At 46.2% G+C, this 18,873-nt stretch overlaps 1 protein-coding gene across 2 annotated transcripts; it reads left to right on the forward strand.

Moving 5' to 3' along the window:
* The first annotated feature begins 2,122 nt into the window (after positions 1-2,122).
* On the forward strand, positions 2,123-18,810 carry LOC120395343 (estradiol 17 beta-dehydrogenase 5-like). 2 transcript variants are annotated; one of them, XM_039519669.1, is made up of 10 exons: positions 2,123-2,365; positions 4,890-5,057; positions 5,645-5,761; positions 7,637-7,714; positions 9,364-9,486; positions 11,095-11,204; positions 11,435-11,600; positions 12,524-12,596; positions 17,403-17,412; positions 18,548-18,810. In XM_039519669.1, the coding sequence occupies exons 1-10, from the start codon at positions 2,279-2,281 to the stop codon at positions 18,585-18,587; spliced, it is 972 nt and encodes a 323-aa protein (XP_039375603.1). In that variant the 5' UTR covers positions 2,123-2,278; the 3' UTR covers positions 18,588-18,810. The 2 variants fall into 2 exon arrangements, with proteins under 2 accessions (XP_039375603.1, XP_039375602.1); XM_039519668.1 differs by lacking the exons at positions 17,403-17,412; positions 18,548-18,810 and adding an exon at positions 13,910-14,178 and having other exon boundaries at positions 2,125-2,365; positions 12,524-12,606.
* The last annotated feature ends 63 nt before the right edge of the window (positions 18,811-18,873 follow it).

The raw sequence follows: 18,873 nt of genomic DNA on the forward strand, positions 1-18,873 counted from the left end.
ACATTCCACACAGATAACAAAGAACAGGCTGGCCCATCCCGATGACAGGGGCAAAAGGGTAATCTGATGGATAGAGTTGTTTTGATAGAACCAACAAGTACAAGGTGAGAGGCGGCACCTTACTATGTAAAGGGTTTGTACCTTGCTACGTGGAGGGGTTGCACCTCAATACGTCACGAGTGATGTGTAACTTGTTTGTACCTGTGTATAAGAATGCATCCCTGGGGCGGCGTCTTTGTCCGGCCGAGGGGGCAGTGGAAAGTCCCGCCACTAACTGAGCCGAGTCCATTGACCATGGGCACATATTAGTAGCAAGCCCGGTAGACTAAGTAATCTACGGGGAACTATCGTTGTGTCCAATACGGCAATAAACCTGGCCGATGTGCCTTCGTACCTTACTAGACTCTGTGGTCATTGAGGGTTCTCTTTGGGTCTGCTGTGTCAGCTATCTGCACAGAGCTGGGTCAGCACACAGAGAGAACACACGCACACAGCCGAGTGATACCAACAAGGAGAGGACAGAGCACCATACAGGTAGCACCTCTGAAAACAGTTGTTACTTTAATATTAACATGAAACAAAGCACATAAAGGCAAAGGCCATGACTCTCACACATGGGAATGACCCGGGATGTTTTCTCAGATAATTCCTGCACTGATCCACCGAAAACACACAGTGTGTGTTGTTCTCTGGAGGCAATGATTTAAACATACAGACATTTCAGCAAACAACAAAAATTGCTGGCTCGGGGCAATTGTCCTTCCAAGACACTAACAGTCATTCTCTTCTCCCATCCTATTGGCTCAGGTTCCTACTCAGCAGAGGCAGTGTGAAGGTTGATGTTCATACAGACGGCATTTGAAAGCCAGATGTATGAGGTTTGGGGGGTGACAATTTACTGTTAACTCCACTGAAATACAGAGAGTGCTATCCTGGAACTCCTTCCTTTATCAGAAAAAACTATAAGGAGAATAGCTAGGGGAATGTGTGTGTTAATGTCCAAGCAACTTCAGTGCCAAAGAGAGAATGAATTTCAAAGTGAGTTGTTTGTCCCCTTTCCAGCTTTAGAAAAGAGGAGCCCATAATTCAGAAGTCCCAAACTGTGGAGGAATGTTTAGGGAGGTGGGGCTGGCCTGGCCAGTCCCCGTGTGGAGGTGGAGAGGGAACGCTCCGGGAAGCGGCCAGCACCACGTCCCTGTGGCTCTGGGGAAAGTGGGGACGGAGGTCTCCACACGCTGCCCTTGCCTGTGGGTACCTCCCCTGAAGCTCCCATTGGCCACAGTTCCCCATTCCTGGCCAATGGAAGCTTTGGTGGAGGTATCTACGGGCAAGGACAGCGCATGGCGCCTTCTGCCCCCTGTACTCCAGGGGCCACAGGGACATGGTTCTGGTTGGTTCTGGGAGCGGTGCGGGGCACGCGGTGCCATGGGGGTGGCAATCCCATGGGCCAGATACAACGCTTTGAGGGGACGGATCTGGCCTGCGGGCCATATTTTACCCACCCCTGTCCTAGAGAAATACTCTTCTCTGGGAGTGCAGAGCGCACAAGAGATCTACACACAACATGTTAAACTGAAATTCAGACCAACTAATCTCTAGCATGGTTCTAGATTATCGGGGGAGGGGAGAATAAAGGTCTCTGTGTAATGCAGGTATTATGTTTTGTTTCTGATTTTGATAACAAAGTTTCTTATCTTTATTCTTTGAACCAGTAGATCAGGGCCGCTCAAATCTGTACTTCATAGGAGCAATTAAACAGTAGGCAATTCTCTTCTACTATTTTCATGTGATTTAATTGTTATTGTTTTCTTCTGATGAGTTTGAAAATTTAGTAACATATGTGATACGTGTTAGTTTCAAAATGTTTTGTTAAAGGGTATAAGTTTCCTAATAATATTTTTCTGGAAATGCTTTGTGCCCATTGTAGAGTGACTGTGAATTCGAAGGGAGATCTTTTATATGCTTCTTTTCTGTGTCACATGGAAGCGATATTAAGTCAATAAAGTTGAGGAAAAAGACCGATCTTTGCACCCATTGTTTAATTATGATAGCGTGCTTTCTGATTTTGCTTTGTCATGTTGAATTTGCACTTTTGTTCCTCCCTCCCTTATGCCTGCTGCCTGTAACTTGGCTGCTACTCCTCTCCACTTCCTGGAAAAAAATGCATATAAATTAGGACTTCGTACAGTTGTTTTCTTTCTGAAGCTCTTGCTGGCTCATACAACAGTGCTGCAAAGTTTCAGAGTTCAGTAAAGAATCAAGGAAATACTGTAAAGAGATGGAGCTTGACAAAGACCGTTGTATTAAGATGAACGATGGCAACAAAATTCCTGCACTGGGATTTGGTACCTATTCCCCTGACGCAGTAAGTAAATCGTTCTTGGCTTTCTTTGTCCTTAACCTGTTGATTAACATTGCTGGGCACTGTTTTAACCATTGCCCATAGCACTCCAGAGAGGGCTGCAAGATGAGATCCCTGTATATTAGTTTATAAAACTATTGACAATGTCTGAAAAGTGCTTTGGAGTTTAGAATGAAAGATGCTACTGGTGTATAAATGTAAGAATATCATCGTCTGTAAGAAAAGGGGTTGTTGGTTTTTATTGTTTGAGTGAATGTGGTGCTGATACACGATTCCATGACCCAGAGCTGCCAAAACACTTGATCTACAGCACACCCTACCACCTAGAGCCCCACATGTGTCTGTCAATCCACCTCTCTTTGACCTCCAGCACCCAGCTACTCTAGTCCAGAGCCACTATGTAACTACCTTTGCCCTGACCTACAGCGCTCTCTTTCCCAGTTTTTGGCCCGGCTGTCTCTGCCAATGCATTTTGGTCCCAACTTGAGCTAAATGGAAAGCAAATTCCTTTAAAGAGAAGTTAGTTATTTTTAGCCCTTGTAGTGCTGCTCACTGAATTACACTGAGGGAAGGAAGATGAGTACATTTTCCTTTTTCGCCCTTCTTGACAGTCCTGCTACCCAGGGCCGGCTCTGGCTTTTTTGCCGCCCCAGGCAAAAACAAAAAACTGTGCAGCGGCTGGAACAGCAAAGGGGGGGTGGGAAACCGACCTGCCGCCTGGCCGGAGCAGCAAAGGGCGCAGGCGGGAAACCAACCTGCCACCCGGAGCACTGAAGTGGGGCGGGGCACGAAACAAACCTGCCTGCCGGCCAGCTGGAACAACAAAGGGAAGAAAAAACAAAAAGAAAATACCTGCGGGGTGACAGGCACGCGGGTGCAAGGGGACTCCCAGCCCTGCACACCCCAGGCAGCGGAGTGCACACCCCAGCTAGCGGGCGGGGTGGGGGGAGAAGAGAGAAGGGGGCGGCCAGGGCTTCCTTAAGTGGGGCGCTCGGCATGCGGCCCCTCCTGCCGCGCCGCCTGCTGGGAGGGCTCCACGCCGCTCCGGTGGGCAGGCTGCAGTGCTGGGCTTACTGGAGACCTGGCACCGCTCCCAGCAGCTCCCCTCCTCCGCGCCGCTGCCCCCTACAGGGCGGCAGGAGCAGCAAACCAAAAAGAAAAAAACCTGCAGGGCCGGCGGTAGCTGCGAACCACACACACACACAAAAAAATAGGACAGAAGCCGCCCCTTGGAATCTGCCACCTCAAGCACCAGCTTGCTCCGCTGGTGCCTGGAGCCGGCCCTGCTGCTACCTGCTGATCCCAGTGTGGAGGGGATGGGTCTAATGGCCAGAGCAGGGGACTTGCAGTCAGAAGATCTGATTCTGCCTCTGACTCACTTATGTAACCTTTGGGCATCTTACTTGCCCCTTTGTTTTAGTGTCCCCAGTTTTGTAAAATTGTGATCACACCTGAATTACCTCACTGGGTTTAGTTCATAAGGATAACATTTTCAAAAGCTTAAATGATGTAGAGGCCTACGTCTCAGTGAGTTTTTCCAGTCTTTGCACATTATTAGCCAGACTGATATGATGTCTGTACTCCTCCCAAAAAAGGCCACCTCCTAAAATATGACTTTCCTAAACACTGCAGTCTGTGTAAACTGCATCTGTTCACTCAGGCCTGTTTCTCAGTTATGCTAAGACACCACTCTAAAGTGGGGGGAATTTAAGGCCGCATCACACTGCCAGAGTGGTGTAAAGAGAATCACACATGCCTCAACAGAGATTTCTCCTCTAGGAAGCATGGCTGTTGTCAGATATTTTTCAATTATTAATCTTAATCACATCAAGATGTAACTAGATGGAAGAAAGCTGGGTCATTACCCAAGAACCATCAAGCGTTCATGAAATCATAGTTCTCACCAAACAGTTTTAATAGTTGCCTTTGTTACAACTACTCATGAAAGGAATGCGGTCCTGCCAAACTCAAGAATTCAAAAGCATAATTCAGTTTTGACAAAATCATGAGTTTGGCGTATAAATCATAAAAAAAAATTTTTTTAAATAAATAGGTTGTAGCTTAGCTCAGTTAGACTGGGGGTTCTAATCCATAGTGTATGTTGATATCTGGTTCTTACAGCTCCTCACTCCTGGTCTCAGGATCCTGTACTGATTATCCTTTAAATCCTGTAAAAAGAAAGCTGAAATAATGGGCCTGATAATCTGTTGCTCTGCATTTCAAGGAGTTAGTTCCTTCTGTGCATAGTGGGAGTAAAAAACCTGCTATGTCTGAATAGTAGCTTTTTACACCTACATTCCATTTACTTTGCTGTGGTGTAGATGATGACACAAGATGCTGGGCAACAGAGGATCAGGCCCAGAATCTTTGAATTTCCATTAAGGTAAATTCAAAGATTCTAAGTGTGAAGGTATCAGAATCTAAAAACTCCACATCGGGTCTTTCAGATGGGGATCAAAGCTCTAGATGACTGGTATGAAATATCCCTAAGCCAAAGAGATTGACACTACACCTTCTTAACCGGTAGGTTCAAAAAAGTAGATGTGAGGAGGCTACAAAGGTGGCTATTGAAGTTGGCTTCCGCCATATTGATGGAGCCTTTGTATATGGGATTGAGGAGGAGGTTGGCCGAGCCGTTCACGAGAAGATTGCAGATGGAACAGTCAAAAGAGAGGACATATTTTATACAGGAAAGGTAAGTAGGTTTTGTTTTAACACCGGTATTTTTATCGTACTGCTTCCTGTGCTAATTATTTTGTCTAATTTATGAAGAATGTTGCCAATGTCGAGGCCAATATTAAAAGGATTGCCTTTAGGGGAGTATTATTCACAGAATTGGGAAACGACATTCTATAACAAGTTACAGGTTTGAGCACAAGGCTCATCTCTATCTCTGTGAAAGCAAAGCTAACACAGCTACTTCATTCAGGGCCGACTCCTGAAGTCAGACAACAGATTGACTCCCAATAACCAAGGACAACAAATTTAGCCCAAAAGATTTTAACCTTGAGAATGGCCTCACATAGTGTTCCTGTACAGACCAAGTGCACTTCTGACATCCTGGCTGCATTTCAGCCGCTCGCCCTGCTTCTTCAGGAAACATTCACTTCTTCCTCTCATGTGCATCTTTGCACACAGCCATCTCACAACACAACCCTTCTGCTAAAAAGGTAAAGCCAGTGGTCTGACATGACTAAGACATTTTAGAAAAGTGGTTTTTACAGCAAGAAGAGACAAGAGAGGACTTCTTCAGAAAAAACAGTTGTGTTTGAATCATTACAGCTTTGGAGTACCTTTCACCGTCCTGAACTTGTGCGAAGCTGCCTGGAACAATCACTGAAGAAACTTAAGTTTGACTATCTTGATCTCTTCATTATCCACAACCCCATGTCTCTAAAGGTAAACATTTATTTTAAAAATACACACAGGAAAACAAATGTTTGGTAGTATATCCATGGGCCAGAGCAGAGCTGTTCTGAAAAAGACTCATAGTCCATCTAGTCGTACGTCCAGCCTGCAGAAGTAGCCTATGATGGGTGTTCAAGGGGAAGGCAAAAGACAAAAGAAAAACTAATGCATGAAGCACGGTCTATAATGAAATATTTTTGGCCTTGACAATCAAACTATATTCAGCACATAGGTTATGCTTTTAATGCTTGCTGTTAAAACATCATATTCTTCCTGGGTACACACTATGCCACTAAAATATATATATGCGTGTGTGTGGACTGGCAAATTCACAAACTGTCTGGGAAATGCTGTAAATTCAAATATACACTTCATGATCAAAAGCTAACTCTAGTTACTCTGGAAATTCACCACTAATCTATAAAACTAACCTTGGGTTACTGGTATCACTTGTCATCAGCTATAACTTCTTTAACGTATTAATCATGTGTTCATTAATTCAAACGTCTTTCTTTTTGTCAGAGAAGCTATTAGTTTTCTGTGACACCACATATGTTTCATCTGTAATATCTCTAGGCACTAATTGCTTTTGACATGTGTGCTCTGTATAAACAGAATTTCTTATCAAAGTTGTGCTTAGCTGAGCTAATTAATTTTCCAGTATCAACAGGTATCCTCTTATTGACACACAATTATTTCTAGGCCTTCATTTCAGTTCAAGGCAGAATCACAGGAGTGGAAGGGACCTTAAGAAATCATCTAGTCCAGTCCCCTGCACTTATGACAGGACCAAGCATTATCTAGACCAGTGGTTCCCAAACCTGTGGCCCACGTGCCACTTGCAGCCCAATCAACACAGAGCTGCGGCCCATGTGACATCCTCAGGGTCATACAGGTAGTACTGGATACGGCCTACAATAGTAAATAGATTGAGAACCACTGATTTAGACCATTCCTAGCAGGTGTTTGTCTAACCTGCTCCTAAAAATCTCCAATGATGAAGAATCCACAATCTCCCTAGGCAATTTATTCCAATACTTAACCAACCTGATAGTTAGGAAGTTCCCTGGGTTGTCATTATTTCCCCCTTTTTTTTTATAGATTGGCACTGTATTTGCCCTTTTCCAGTTCTCTGGAATCTCTCCCATCTCCCATGATTTTTCAAAGACAATTGCTAATTGTTCAGATATCTCCTCAGTCATCAGGCCCGGGTGACTCAAGACATCTAACATATCTAAGTAATTTTTAACTTGTTCTTTCCCTATTTTACCCTCATATCTTATGCAGGAGTGGCGGGAGTACCCTAAAAGGATGCGGGGGGGGCACAGGTGCCCGAACCGAGGCCCCACACCACCCCTTTTCCCCAAGCCTCGGCCCTGATGCCACCCCTTCTCCCTGAGCCACCGCCCTCAAACTGCCTATTCCCCAAAGACCCCGCTCCCACATTGACGCCACTTCCCCAGAGGCCCCACTCCCATGGCGCTTCTCCCCCCCAAGACCCCGTTCCCTTCTCGCTCCTTTCTGCCTCCTGTCACTCGCCCTTATGACTGGTAAGAAAATGGGGGGGGGCGCCATGGCCGCCTGGCTCCTCCTGTTCTGGCACTCCGATCCTACCTCATTTTCATGGGTAGAGGTCCAATCAGTACTAACCTTTGCAGTGAAAACTGAAACAAAAAAGTCAATTAGCACTTCTGCCATTTCCACAATTTAGTTAAAACCATTCTATAGCTTTTATCCAGCTTTAGAGTTCAACACCTTCCCTCGCTCACTCCTTCTCCTTACAACTCTTTCCTTGGTCACAAAATAGTTAAAATCCACTTGTGTAAAAAGTATCATGACCAAGGGGGATTTTCCTTTTATTTTTAGCCTGGGACCGATATATTGCCAAAGGATGAAAATGGAAAAGTCATTTTCGATGTTGTAGATCTGCGTCAAACTTGGGAGGTGAGTGACATGAATAACACAGTGTTAATTAAGAGCCCATCCAGTCTCCTTAGTCAACCAGCAGACTGTTACCCAGAGAGTGCTCAAACTTCTGGGGTTTTTCAGTCCATATGACCTTTTTAGAGGGCAAAGGAGAATGTATAGAAAAGCCAGTCCCTCTACTTCCTCAGGGGGCCCAGGGGCCAGTGTGCTCACGCAGTTTCCCCAGGAAACAACCCCTGTCTCCTGGGGAGCTCTAGCTCTGCTCACACCAGATTCCCACCCAGACTGAGCCAGTATCCTCCCTTTTAAGGTCCTACCCTGCTCCAGCCTTGAGTATTCAAGGGCAGCTAGTTAAGTGAAATATATTTTTAAGTGTGAACTAAGCAGATTTGAGGGGGAAATCTCACGTGTCCTTTTTTTTTTTTTAACAGAATCACTTTGTAAAGCAGACCCTCACTTTGAGATGCTTTGGCCTTTCCTGGTCTTAGGACAGGGATATTGCCAAAGGCATTTTCAGGGACAGAACTGTAGTCTGGGCTTTACAGGTGATGTTTCCCACAGAGGAGGGAACGGGATGAAATACTCTGCCCGAGAGTCAGCCAAGATGAGGACTCCATCAGATCCCTAATTCTTTAGCTAATGCTCTTGGAGTAGCTCGGCATTGCAGCTTATTAGTGGGCCAGCCTGTCAGCTCTGAAGAGCTAGGTTCAAAGTCTGTCCACGCTTACCCACATTACAAAATCCATCAGTCAATTTAATTCCATTGATGCTTCTATATCAAGAGAGGCCAGAAATGAAACACAAAGGGGCATCGGGTCAGAATCACGGTGCATTGGTAGAGCTTGGGGGAAGTTAGCCTAGTGTCGGCTCACATTATCCCAGGTTCTAATTAGTGCTATTGGTTCCTCATTTTCATGAGCATTAACTAAACTCCCTCATTTAAAAGGAAAAAGCTAAAACTTCCCCTCTGATATGTGCCCTCCCTTCAGTGGACTCTAGCAAGCTTTTTCTATTCAATGGAAAAAGTAAACAGGATTTGGCACCATATCATTGTTATCATAGCACTGCTTGTGATCTGAGACCCTGCAGTCATGTCCTATTATCAGAGCAGGGAAACACTGGCGCATCTCAGACACCACGGCATGGCTACTGTCGGTAAATACAGACACGCTAATGGTGATCACTGCACTTGTCCATCTCCTTCAGTATTTAATTTTCATACTTAATTATTTTATTTTTTGCTTTAAAGCTCTTAAACTGGTGTTAATATTCCCATACTTATGTGGTACCGTTATTTCTGTATTGTTCACTAGCAGTGTTTGGGTATCGCTATGTCTTTGAGGTTCTGTATGTCTGAGGGAAAAATTAGGGAGAAAACAACTGGGAGAGGCAGTGGCCAGAATGTCTACTTTCTACTGGGGGAAAAGATGACTTTATTTCAGTGGATTGGATGGAGATCTGATGCCTAAGTGAACAGTTGGAAAATGACTGTCTCTAAATCAGAGTTTTGTTCTAGAACAAATCAAATATCCCCTACTGTATGTGTTATGATATTTTGGTAAAATAATTTTATATGGAGTGAGCCCAGCTGAGCATAGTTTTTCTAGTCTTATGGAAATTATACTACAAGTAGTGATAATGGAACTGGCCATTGTTGTGTTTCCCAGGCCATGGAGGCATGTAAAGACGCAGGCTTGGTGAAGTCCATCGGAGTGTCCAACTTCAACATCAGACAGCTGGAGATGATCCTGAACAAACCAGGGCTCAAGTACAAACCTGTTCTCAACCAGGTAAAACTCTGACCTTTGGATGGAGACCTAAAAGTGTTGAGTTGGAAGAAATTCAGAACTTGTAGTCAGTGAAGAGTTTCGTTTATAGGGGAAGAACCTCAGTGCTTACAGGAAGCAGAAACTCCAGAATGTCTTTCTCAGCAGGAACTTATGTCCAGCCTTTTAAATCAAAAGGGAAACTTCCTTATTGCTCCACGTCAAATAGACACAACCCACAACAGTTAGACCCTGATATTGAACTCCTCAGAATTTGTGGGTGTTGCGACAGCTGACGTTAAAGACAGGGGCCATTAGCAGCTATAGATTCAGGTTCAAGTTCTGAAAAAAAACCCACCATAATTCTATGGAGCTTGGAACAAGGGCTTTGTTTGTGCCCATCCCTAAATTTATGGAAAAACTAATGAAAATACAAAAAAAGAAAGTAGAAAATACCCGTAAAGGAAACAGTGTTAAGAGGGGCAGGAGAAATACAGACCCAGCTGCTTCCCTGTATATCTAGATCTCCTCTCCTGCTACCTCATTCCCCTGCTAGGGGAATGGACTTTCAGAGCACCAGCCTTTCTCTGCTTGGAATGTGAGGATGTTTTGTTACCAGGTTATCCAAACTCATACTCAGAAATGTGACTGTCTAATCTATTTGCCTACCTTTCACATAGATACCTAGATGTGTTCTATACATGCTGGATAAAGGGAAAGAATTGAGTTATATATGATAAGCAAAATAACACAGGATATGCACAGCATCCCACAGTCAGTAGTTGAAAGTAATTTTACCTCTCAAGTAATTTTTTTTTTAAACTTAGCATAGTACAAGTTCTATATGGAGGATTATATATAGGTAGAAGGTAACTTTGAAGTTGTAAATCTAAACTTCTAAATTTCAATATTGAAAAATGTCTTGTCTTGAGGAAAAAACTGTTGTTTCATACTTGGACAATTCAAAAACTGATTCTGATTCAATTTCTTCCCTCCTCCTCCTCAAAAAATCACTTGTGAGTTGAGAGCAAGCTTGAGAAATTTTAGACCAAGAGACCACATGAGGGGAAGTTAGCAGCCACTGAAACTAAGGGCTTAGAATGAGCGTGATATATCGTCCATATCTACAGTTACAACTGGTCCCAATAAAGACCCATAGAACATCCATTAGTAATTATCTCACTATAACTAATAGCCAGGGCTTTAATGGCAGTGTTGGTCCAGGACATGATATTGATCCATATCCTAGCTGCATAACAATACACGATGGGCCAAAACCTGCTTGTAGAAGACTTAATGAGCTGTCACGGGGACAACACGCATGCTTAAGGCAGCCAGGATTTGGACCTCAGTTTATAAGTCCTTATTAAGCCTGTCCCCACACACCATGTTTTGGCTTCACTGTCCTCTACTAGATAAACTGTTTGGGGGGATTTGTTATCAGCTAAACTGCATCCCATGGTCACTTGCACTGCCAGGCTGTATTTTAATTGTAGGATATTTTATTGAAATTTACTTTGATATTTAAACATTCTGTATCCCCTCGACATAACAACTGCTATTTCTTTTGTCTAACTGCTGCTGCTTATATGGTCTGAAATCTCAATTTTGGGTTGGGGGGTGATTCTGCAGGTTGAATGTCACCCTTACCTCAACCAAGGCAAATTACTGGCCTTCTGCAAATCCAAGGATATCCTCCTTGAAGCCTATTGTGCTCTGGGATCACAGAGAGACAAGACCTGGTAAGGAAAGAAACTGGACTGTGCTCCCAGGTTTAGAACTTCATAAATGGGTTGGAGGGAGGGGAAAGTACCCTCTGTCTTCAAAATATCTGGTATTTATAGAGTTCTAGAATAAAAATGAGAGCTGGAAAAGACCTACCAGGTTATCTTTAGATTATACAGGTATTGTCATCACTAGGCTGAGATGACTGCATTCCTCATCCCAGAAATGCTCCCTGTTTCCCTTCTAGGATAGACCAAAGCACCCCAGTTCTGCTGGAGGACCCAGTATTGGGTGCAGTTGCCAAAAAGTACAACCGAAGCCCCGCTCTAGTAGCCCTGCGCTACCAGCTGCAACGTGGAATCGTGGTCCTCTTTAAAACCTACACCAGGAAGCGTATTGAAGAAAACTTCCAGGTAAAACAGGAGTGCAGAGAGAAGAGGATAAGATGTGCAGATTTAGATGGGACACTGTAGAGGGCTGCAAACTTTAGTGCCCTTGTACAGCATGGCACTGCAGGATCCTACCTGAGAACTGCGCTACACAATGTCTGATAGTTCTCAGGCAGGTTCTCTATTCTTAGAGAAGGCTTTTGCCACTTTAACATTTGAACTGTGTAACTTGGCACCCACTAGAGAACAAATAATAATATGGGGGGAGAAAACGCTGGAGTCCTCCTTGTGCCTCCCAAAGGAGACATTTTAAGGGAGCAACTGATTTGTGGAGCCCTTTCCAAAATGACTAACGCTACTCTTGATATCAGATGAGAATATAGGCCCCTTTCAGCATTGGAAAGACAAATGATCTGCCAGTAGGAGTGTGCCCCTTTCCTGCCCTCAGCCTCTTGCCTAGACCACGGGTCCTCTCCAAACTCTGCTATGTCCTCCCCTGCCCATTTGAGTCCAGGGTCTTAAACAGCTTTCCTAGATAAATTAGTTTCCAAAGAGATCAGTTGTTCTATTTTCCATACCGAAGGACTATCAGACTGACTGATTTATTCTAGATTAAGGGAAAGAACAAAACAAGGAATACATCTACATGAGAGAGCACAGTGTGCATCTCCTCTGTAACATGCCCTTTATTTCCCAAAATGGCAGCTGCCTCTGCAAACAGCAGATTCCTAGAAGTTTAAAGGTGAAATTCACAGAAAATAAAATCACAACAGTTACATAGCTACATACCCTTCACCTCTGAAATATCTAAAATACAGTGGAATGAGCAGGCCCAAATTAATATATCTATTTCATTTCCTTTTCCTATAACATGAGGCTTGTAGTTCTGGCAATACACATGCATCCTGCAGGAATAACCCAATGTTTGATCCTGTCTTTTGGGTCAGGTTTTTGACTTCCAGCTCTCTGAGGAGGACATGAAAACCATTGATGGGATGAACAAAAACCGCCCCTATGTGTGTTTAGAACCGTAAGTCATAATACTTTGCAGTATTTTAGAACTCTGTGGAGAGGCAGAAGAAAGGCAGCAGTGGTCACGCCACAAAGAAATAAGGTTTTGTATTATACTGACCCAAAGGATGTACTTACGATCATAGCTATTAGGACTGGAATGGAGTCATGCAGTTTAAGGCCAGAAGGGACAATCAGATCATTTAGTCTGATCACAGGCTACCAACACCACCCAGCACCCACACTGAATAGGGTTGCCAAGTGTCTGGTTTTTGACCTGGCTCCAGTCAGCATTGCTGACAGGGCCGTTTAAAAGTCCGGTCAGCAGTGCAGCAGGGCTAAGGCAGGCTCCCTACCTGCCGTGGCTCCATGCAGCTCCCGGAAGCTGCAGCGTTTCCCTCCTCCGGCTCCTATGTGTAGAGGCAGCCAGGGGCCTCTGCATGCTGCCCCAGCCCCAAACACTGGCTCCACAGCTCCCATTGGCCAGGAACCATGGCCAGAAGGAGCTGTGGGGGCGGTGCCTGCAGACAGGGCAGCGCGCAGAGCCACCTGGCCGTGCATAGGAGCCAGAGAGGGGCTATGTCTCTGCTTTCGGGAGCTGCCTGAGGTAAGCGCCACCCGGAGCCTGCACCCCAACCCCCCCATCACGCCCCGACCCCCTGCCCTAGCCCTGATCCCCCTCCTGCTCTCCAAGCCCCTCAATCCGAGCCTGGAGCACCCTCCTCTATACCAAACCCCTCATCCCCAGCCCCACCCCAGAGCCCGCACCCCCAGCCGGAGCACTCACCCCCTCCCACATCCCAACCTACTGCCTCGGCCCAGAGCCCCTTCCTGCACCCTGAACTCCTAATTTCTGGCCTCACCCAAGAACCCACACCCCCAGCCAGAGCCCTAACCCTCTCCCACACCCCAACACTCTAAGCCAGCCCTGTGAAAACAAGCGAGTGAGTGAGGATGGGGAGAGCAAGCGACAGAGGGGGGTAGAGTGAGTGGGGGTGGGGCCTCAGAGAAAGGGTGGGACAGGGGCATGGCCTCTAAGGAGGGGCGGGCAGAGGCGGGGCAAGGGTGTTCGGTTTTGTGCAAGTAAAAAGTTGGCAACCCTAACACTGAACCCAACAACCTGTGCTGTAACGTACTGTCATCTCAGTAGAGACTGTACATTAGAGCACTCACGTGCTTAGGTAGTACAGAGATGAAAGAAAACCCTTAGACAGGTAGAAAGTGTTGCACGTGTGCTCTTTGAGATCCCTGCATTTTGCATTCAGATGTCCTAATAATATAGTTATGGGTGAATTGTTCATAAATGTCACCTTTCTTTTTAGATTTTTGGGCCACCCACAGTTGTATACGGATGAATAATGGAAAGGATCTTTTCATTGTTCCTGATTTTATTTCACGCATAAGGAAAATCAAGCATACATTTCACCTCCTTCCCCCATTCCTGTGATTAGTCCTAGAGAAGCGCCCTGTTCTGGAAACCCACCTTCTGCTGGAGATGTCAAGAGATCTACACTGTGCATTTAAACAGAAATTCTAAACAACTCAGTCTCTGAATGGAATGGCACTTCATTGCTAATTGGGAAAAAATAATGGTGTCTGTGTAATGCAATTATTGAGTCTAGTCTCTATTCTTTGTGTTTCTTGTCTTCATTCTCAGAGCCAGCAGACCCAGGCCCCTTAGAAGTGCTCTGTGTGAGGTGCTGTAGGTCCCCAAAGTGTGGTTGGCTGAGCCGGTTTGAAAAATGAGGGGGTCTGTCCACTTTGGCGGGCATTGACGTCACTCAGTAGCATGCAAACCGGGATTTCACAACACAACAATTAGCTTTGCCCAGAATTCTGTTGGGGCGTAGAATGGTGAATGGCAGCAAAGCCATTGCATCCTGTTAACAGCCTCTTCAGTCTGCCGTAGTGTCTGTTACTGCTGCTCTCCAACTCCTTGGGATGAAGGAGGAAACAGCTGGTGGATCTGTGTAGTGGCTGATCCAACAGCTCCACCCCTTCCCTGATCTTTGTCAAGCCATCAGCGTGGGGTTGCCAGGTGTCTGGTTTTTTACTGGAAAGCCCGGTCAAAAAGGGACCCTGGCAGCTCTGGTCAGCACCAGCCATTAAAAGTCCGGTCCACAGCACAGCGGGGATCCGGGGACTAAGGCAGGTTCCCTGCCTGCCCTATCTCTGCATGGCTCCCGGAAGTGGCCGTCAGGTCCCTGCAGCCCCTAGATGCATGCGCAGCCAGGGAGACTCCATGCACTGCCCCTGCTTCAAGGACCGGCTCCACAGCTCCCATTGGCTGGGAACCCCAACCAATGGGAGACGTGGGGGCAGTGCCAGCAGGCGCGAGTGCAGCACATGGAGCCTCCCTGGCTGCTCATGAGTCTAGGACCTGCAGGTACCTGGCAGCTGCTTCCTGGGATCTATGTTATGCTTATGAGAAGCACACGGGATCTTTTTCAGGGGAAAAGGCAATATGCTGTGTTTATCGAAAATACAACAGTTAGAATATGAATTCAATCTCTCTCTCTCACACACACACACACACACACACACACGTCCTGCAGATGGTCTTATAGTTACCAGTGCAGTACCTGGAGGGGTTTGCAGCTTGCCACAGGGTCACAGTGTGAGAGGGAACCCAGGCTGGTAAAACAGAGGGCTCAGCGGTACCCCAGTTCCAGATTGCACCCCAGGTAACCCGTCACAGTTGTGAATCCTGCTTCCCCCGACCAACAAAATGTGCAGTTGTTTTGCACTAGGATTTTTCTCACACTGCAAAGAAGGGTCAAGACTTTAGCTTTAAACGCAGAATTCCAGTTCCCCAGTGAGTGTAAATCAGCGCAGCTCCATTGAGGTCAAGGGATGTGATGCTCCTCTTACTTCCACCTTCTTAGTACACCACTGAGTCACACCTGTGTAGCAGAGAAGGGAATTTGACTCACTTGCATTATGCTAATTTAAACCAGCTCCTGACCTGGCCCAGAATATTTTGAGGTAATGCAAACAATGTGGCCAATAGAGAAACATAGAATACAGCAATGAGCCATGATAGGATTTGTTACATTGCTCCACTATTGCCTCAGGCATGTTGAGAGTCACTCTCTGCTAAAATGGAGCAGTCTCCGCTGTGGATCTGGCCCATAATCTCCAAGGAGCCCAGCTACCTGTGATGCACCACACCTGGGCTGCAGGAGTGAGGTGTTAGTATATAGGCCTGTTTGTTAGTCTGAGATAGAAGCTGGGGTTTGATTTTTGATACTCTTATATCCTTACTAATATGTGTGAACAATGAACAAAGACACTGTGTGTTTCTTCTGCCTAGCCAGATGGGTTAGTTAGTACAATGAGAAAGATAAGGAACAGCGCTAAAGTGTTACTGGGTATGGTGGGAGTGTAATATATGGGCATACACTTGAAGGCTGCCTGGCTCGTCTCTCAAGCCAAGGTCAAGCAACCAGTTATTGTAAGGGGTGAGACCAGGGGCATACACTGCAGGTATATTTGGGCCTACCACCTAGAGCCCCACATGTGTCTGTCAATCCACCTCTCTTTGACCTCCAGCACCCAGCTACTCTAATCCAGAGCCACTATGTAACTACCTTTGCCCTGACCTACAGCGCTCTCTTTCCCAGTTTTGGGCCCAGCTGTCTCTGCCAGTGCATTTTGGTCCCAACCTGAGCTAAATGGAAAGCAATTTCCTTTAAAGAGAAGTTAGTTATTTTTAGCCCTTGTAGTGCTGCTCACTGAATTACACTGAGGGAAGGAAGATGAGTACGTTTTCCCTTTTCTCCCTTCTCGACAGTCCTGCTACCCAGGGCCGGCTCTGGCTTTTTTGCCGCCCCAAGCAAAAAAAAACAAAACAAAAAAAAAAAAAAACCCTGCGCAGCGGCTGGAACAGCAAAGGGCGGTGGGGGGAGAAACAACCTGCTGCCCGAGTGGAGCAGCAAAGGGAGGGGGCGGGAAACCAACCTGCCCCGGCTGGAGCAGCAAAGGTGGGGGGCATGAAACCAACCTGCCGGCCGGAGCAGTGACGGGGGGTGGGGCACGAAACAAACCTGCCTGCCGGCCAGCCGGAACAACAAAGGGAAGAAAAAACAAAAAGAAAAAACACCTGCGGGGCGACGGGCACGCGGGTGCAGGGGGACTCCCAGCCCTGCAGACCCTGGGCAGCGGAGTGCACACCCCAGCTAGCGGGCAGGGGGCGGGGAGAGAGAAGGGGGCAGCCAGGGCTGCCTTAAGCGGGGCACTCACCATTCGGCCCCTCCTGCCGCGCCGCCTGCTGGGAGGGCTCCACGCCGCTCCGGTGGGCGGGCTGCTGTGCTGGGCTTGCTGGATACCTGGTACCGCTCCCAGCAGCTCCCCTCCTCAGCGCTGCCGCCCCCTACAGGGCAGCAGGAGCAGCAAACCAAAAAGAAAAAAACCTGCAGGGGCGGCGGAAGCGGCGAAGCACAAAAAAAAAAAAAGGATTGGACAGAAGCCGCCCCTTGGAATCTGCCACCTCAAGCACCAGCTTGCTCAGCTGGTGCCTGGAGCCGGCCCTGGTTGTTTGGAGGCCAGAAGAGCGGGGTTCAGCTCATCAGAAGCAAGCTCCCTACAGACCTGATTCTGTCCCTCTGACCCACAGAAGTTGGTTCAATAGAAAATATTACCTCACCCACCTTGTCTCTCTAATATCCTGTGACCGACAAGACTAGAGACTAGAAAATTATGTGCCACAGGCAGTGAACAGGAGAGACTGAGGTGCACCAGTGCCCGAGGCCCCCACGATGACAGGATTTGGCCCGTTATCCCAACACATTCCTAGTAGTCATTTATCTCGTTTAGCCTTGCTCCAGTTTCAAGGCAAAATAACAACTTCCCTTGAATGCCAATGTCATTGTCTCATCATCCTAAGGGTTATAAATGTTTCCAATGTTCTGGAAACTCTGGGATTCGTCCAGGGCCCCCTAGGGTATTTGTTGTGTTCTAGTGGCATCAGCATAGGGATCTCTCTGGTGGTGAAGAACCCACAAAGCAAGGTCCTGTGCCATACCCTCCAAGATGTTGGCACAGGGGATTCGCTGAAGGCACTTCTGGGGAGAGAGTGTGGCCAGGGTGCTGCTGTGCTCCAGCAATCTCCAGATAGCAGAGAGCATTTTAGGAATTAGTCCAAGGATCAGAGAGTTGCAAATTTGTCCTTTTGTGGATACACCGCTCTTCCCTCCCTACCCACCCCCCAGCTCTGCACAGTGCCACAGGGTGCAAGGAGTTCAATTCTCAGCTGTACCCTAATAACCCTGATCTTTGCAGAAGTTTGGGTCTAGATTAAACATTCTTTGATCTGGGTGGCCTTTATACCTGCAATGGGCTAAACCAAAACACACCCACATTTTGGATCCAGATCGGGAATTTAACTTTATAGTTTGGGCCTCTCTGTATTTTAAAGACAAATTTTCCCGCTTCATAAAAGCCCACTATTATTTGTTCTAGCCTCACTATTTACTGAGAATAATCATCTTTTGTAACAGCCTTCTGCCATAGGCAGTCACAGACAGTTATGAGACCATTCTGTCATGTTTTCTCCAAGCTTTATTAAATTCCAGGTGAACACGGGTATTAGTTATAATAAACTGTGCTGTAATGTAATGTCCTCTCAGTAGAGACTATACATTAGAGCACTAGTGCTGAGATAGTACAGTGATGGGCCTAAAGAAAACCCTAGAACAGATAGTGTCAAGTATCTCTAGCTTGCTTCTTGCTTGCCTATATAAACCTGCCCCTGGAAATTTCCACTACTTGCATCTGAAGAAGTGGGTATTCACCCACGAAAGCTCATGCTGCAAAACGTCTGTTAGTGCCACAGGATTCTTTGCTGCTTCTAGAACAGATAGATACCATTGCATGTCTGCTCTTTGAGAGTCCTGTGTTTTGCACTCAAATGGCCTAGTAATGCAATTACATGGGGTATTTAATAACTGTTTTCTTTTTAGACTTGTGGACCACCCTCAGTTTCCATTTAAAGATGAATAATGGAAAGGATACTTTCAGTGTTCCTGATTTTATTTCGCATGTGAGGAATCAGATATGCTCCATTCCAGTGATTAGTCCCAGAGAAGCACCCTGTTCTGGAAACCCACCTTCTGCTGGTGATATCAAGAAATCTACACTGTACATTACAGAAATTCAAAACAACTCAGTCTCTGAATGGAATTGTTCTGGATTGCTAATGGGGAAAAAATAAAGGTGTCTGTGTAATGCACTTATTGAGTCTAGTCTCTATTCTTTAATAATTGTTTCTTTTCTTCATTCTCAGAGC

The sequence above is a fragment of the Mauremys reevesii genome, linkage group 1 (genome assembly GCF_016161935.1).
Source record: "Mauremys reevesii isolate NIE-2019 linkage group 1, ASM1616193v1, whole genome shotgun sequence".
In the NCBI taxonomy this organism is placed as follows: Eukaryota; Metazoa; Chordata; order Testudines; family Geoemydidae; genus Mauremys; species Mauremys reevesii.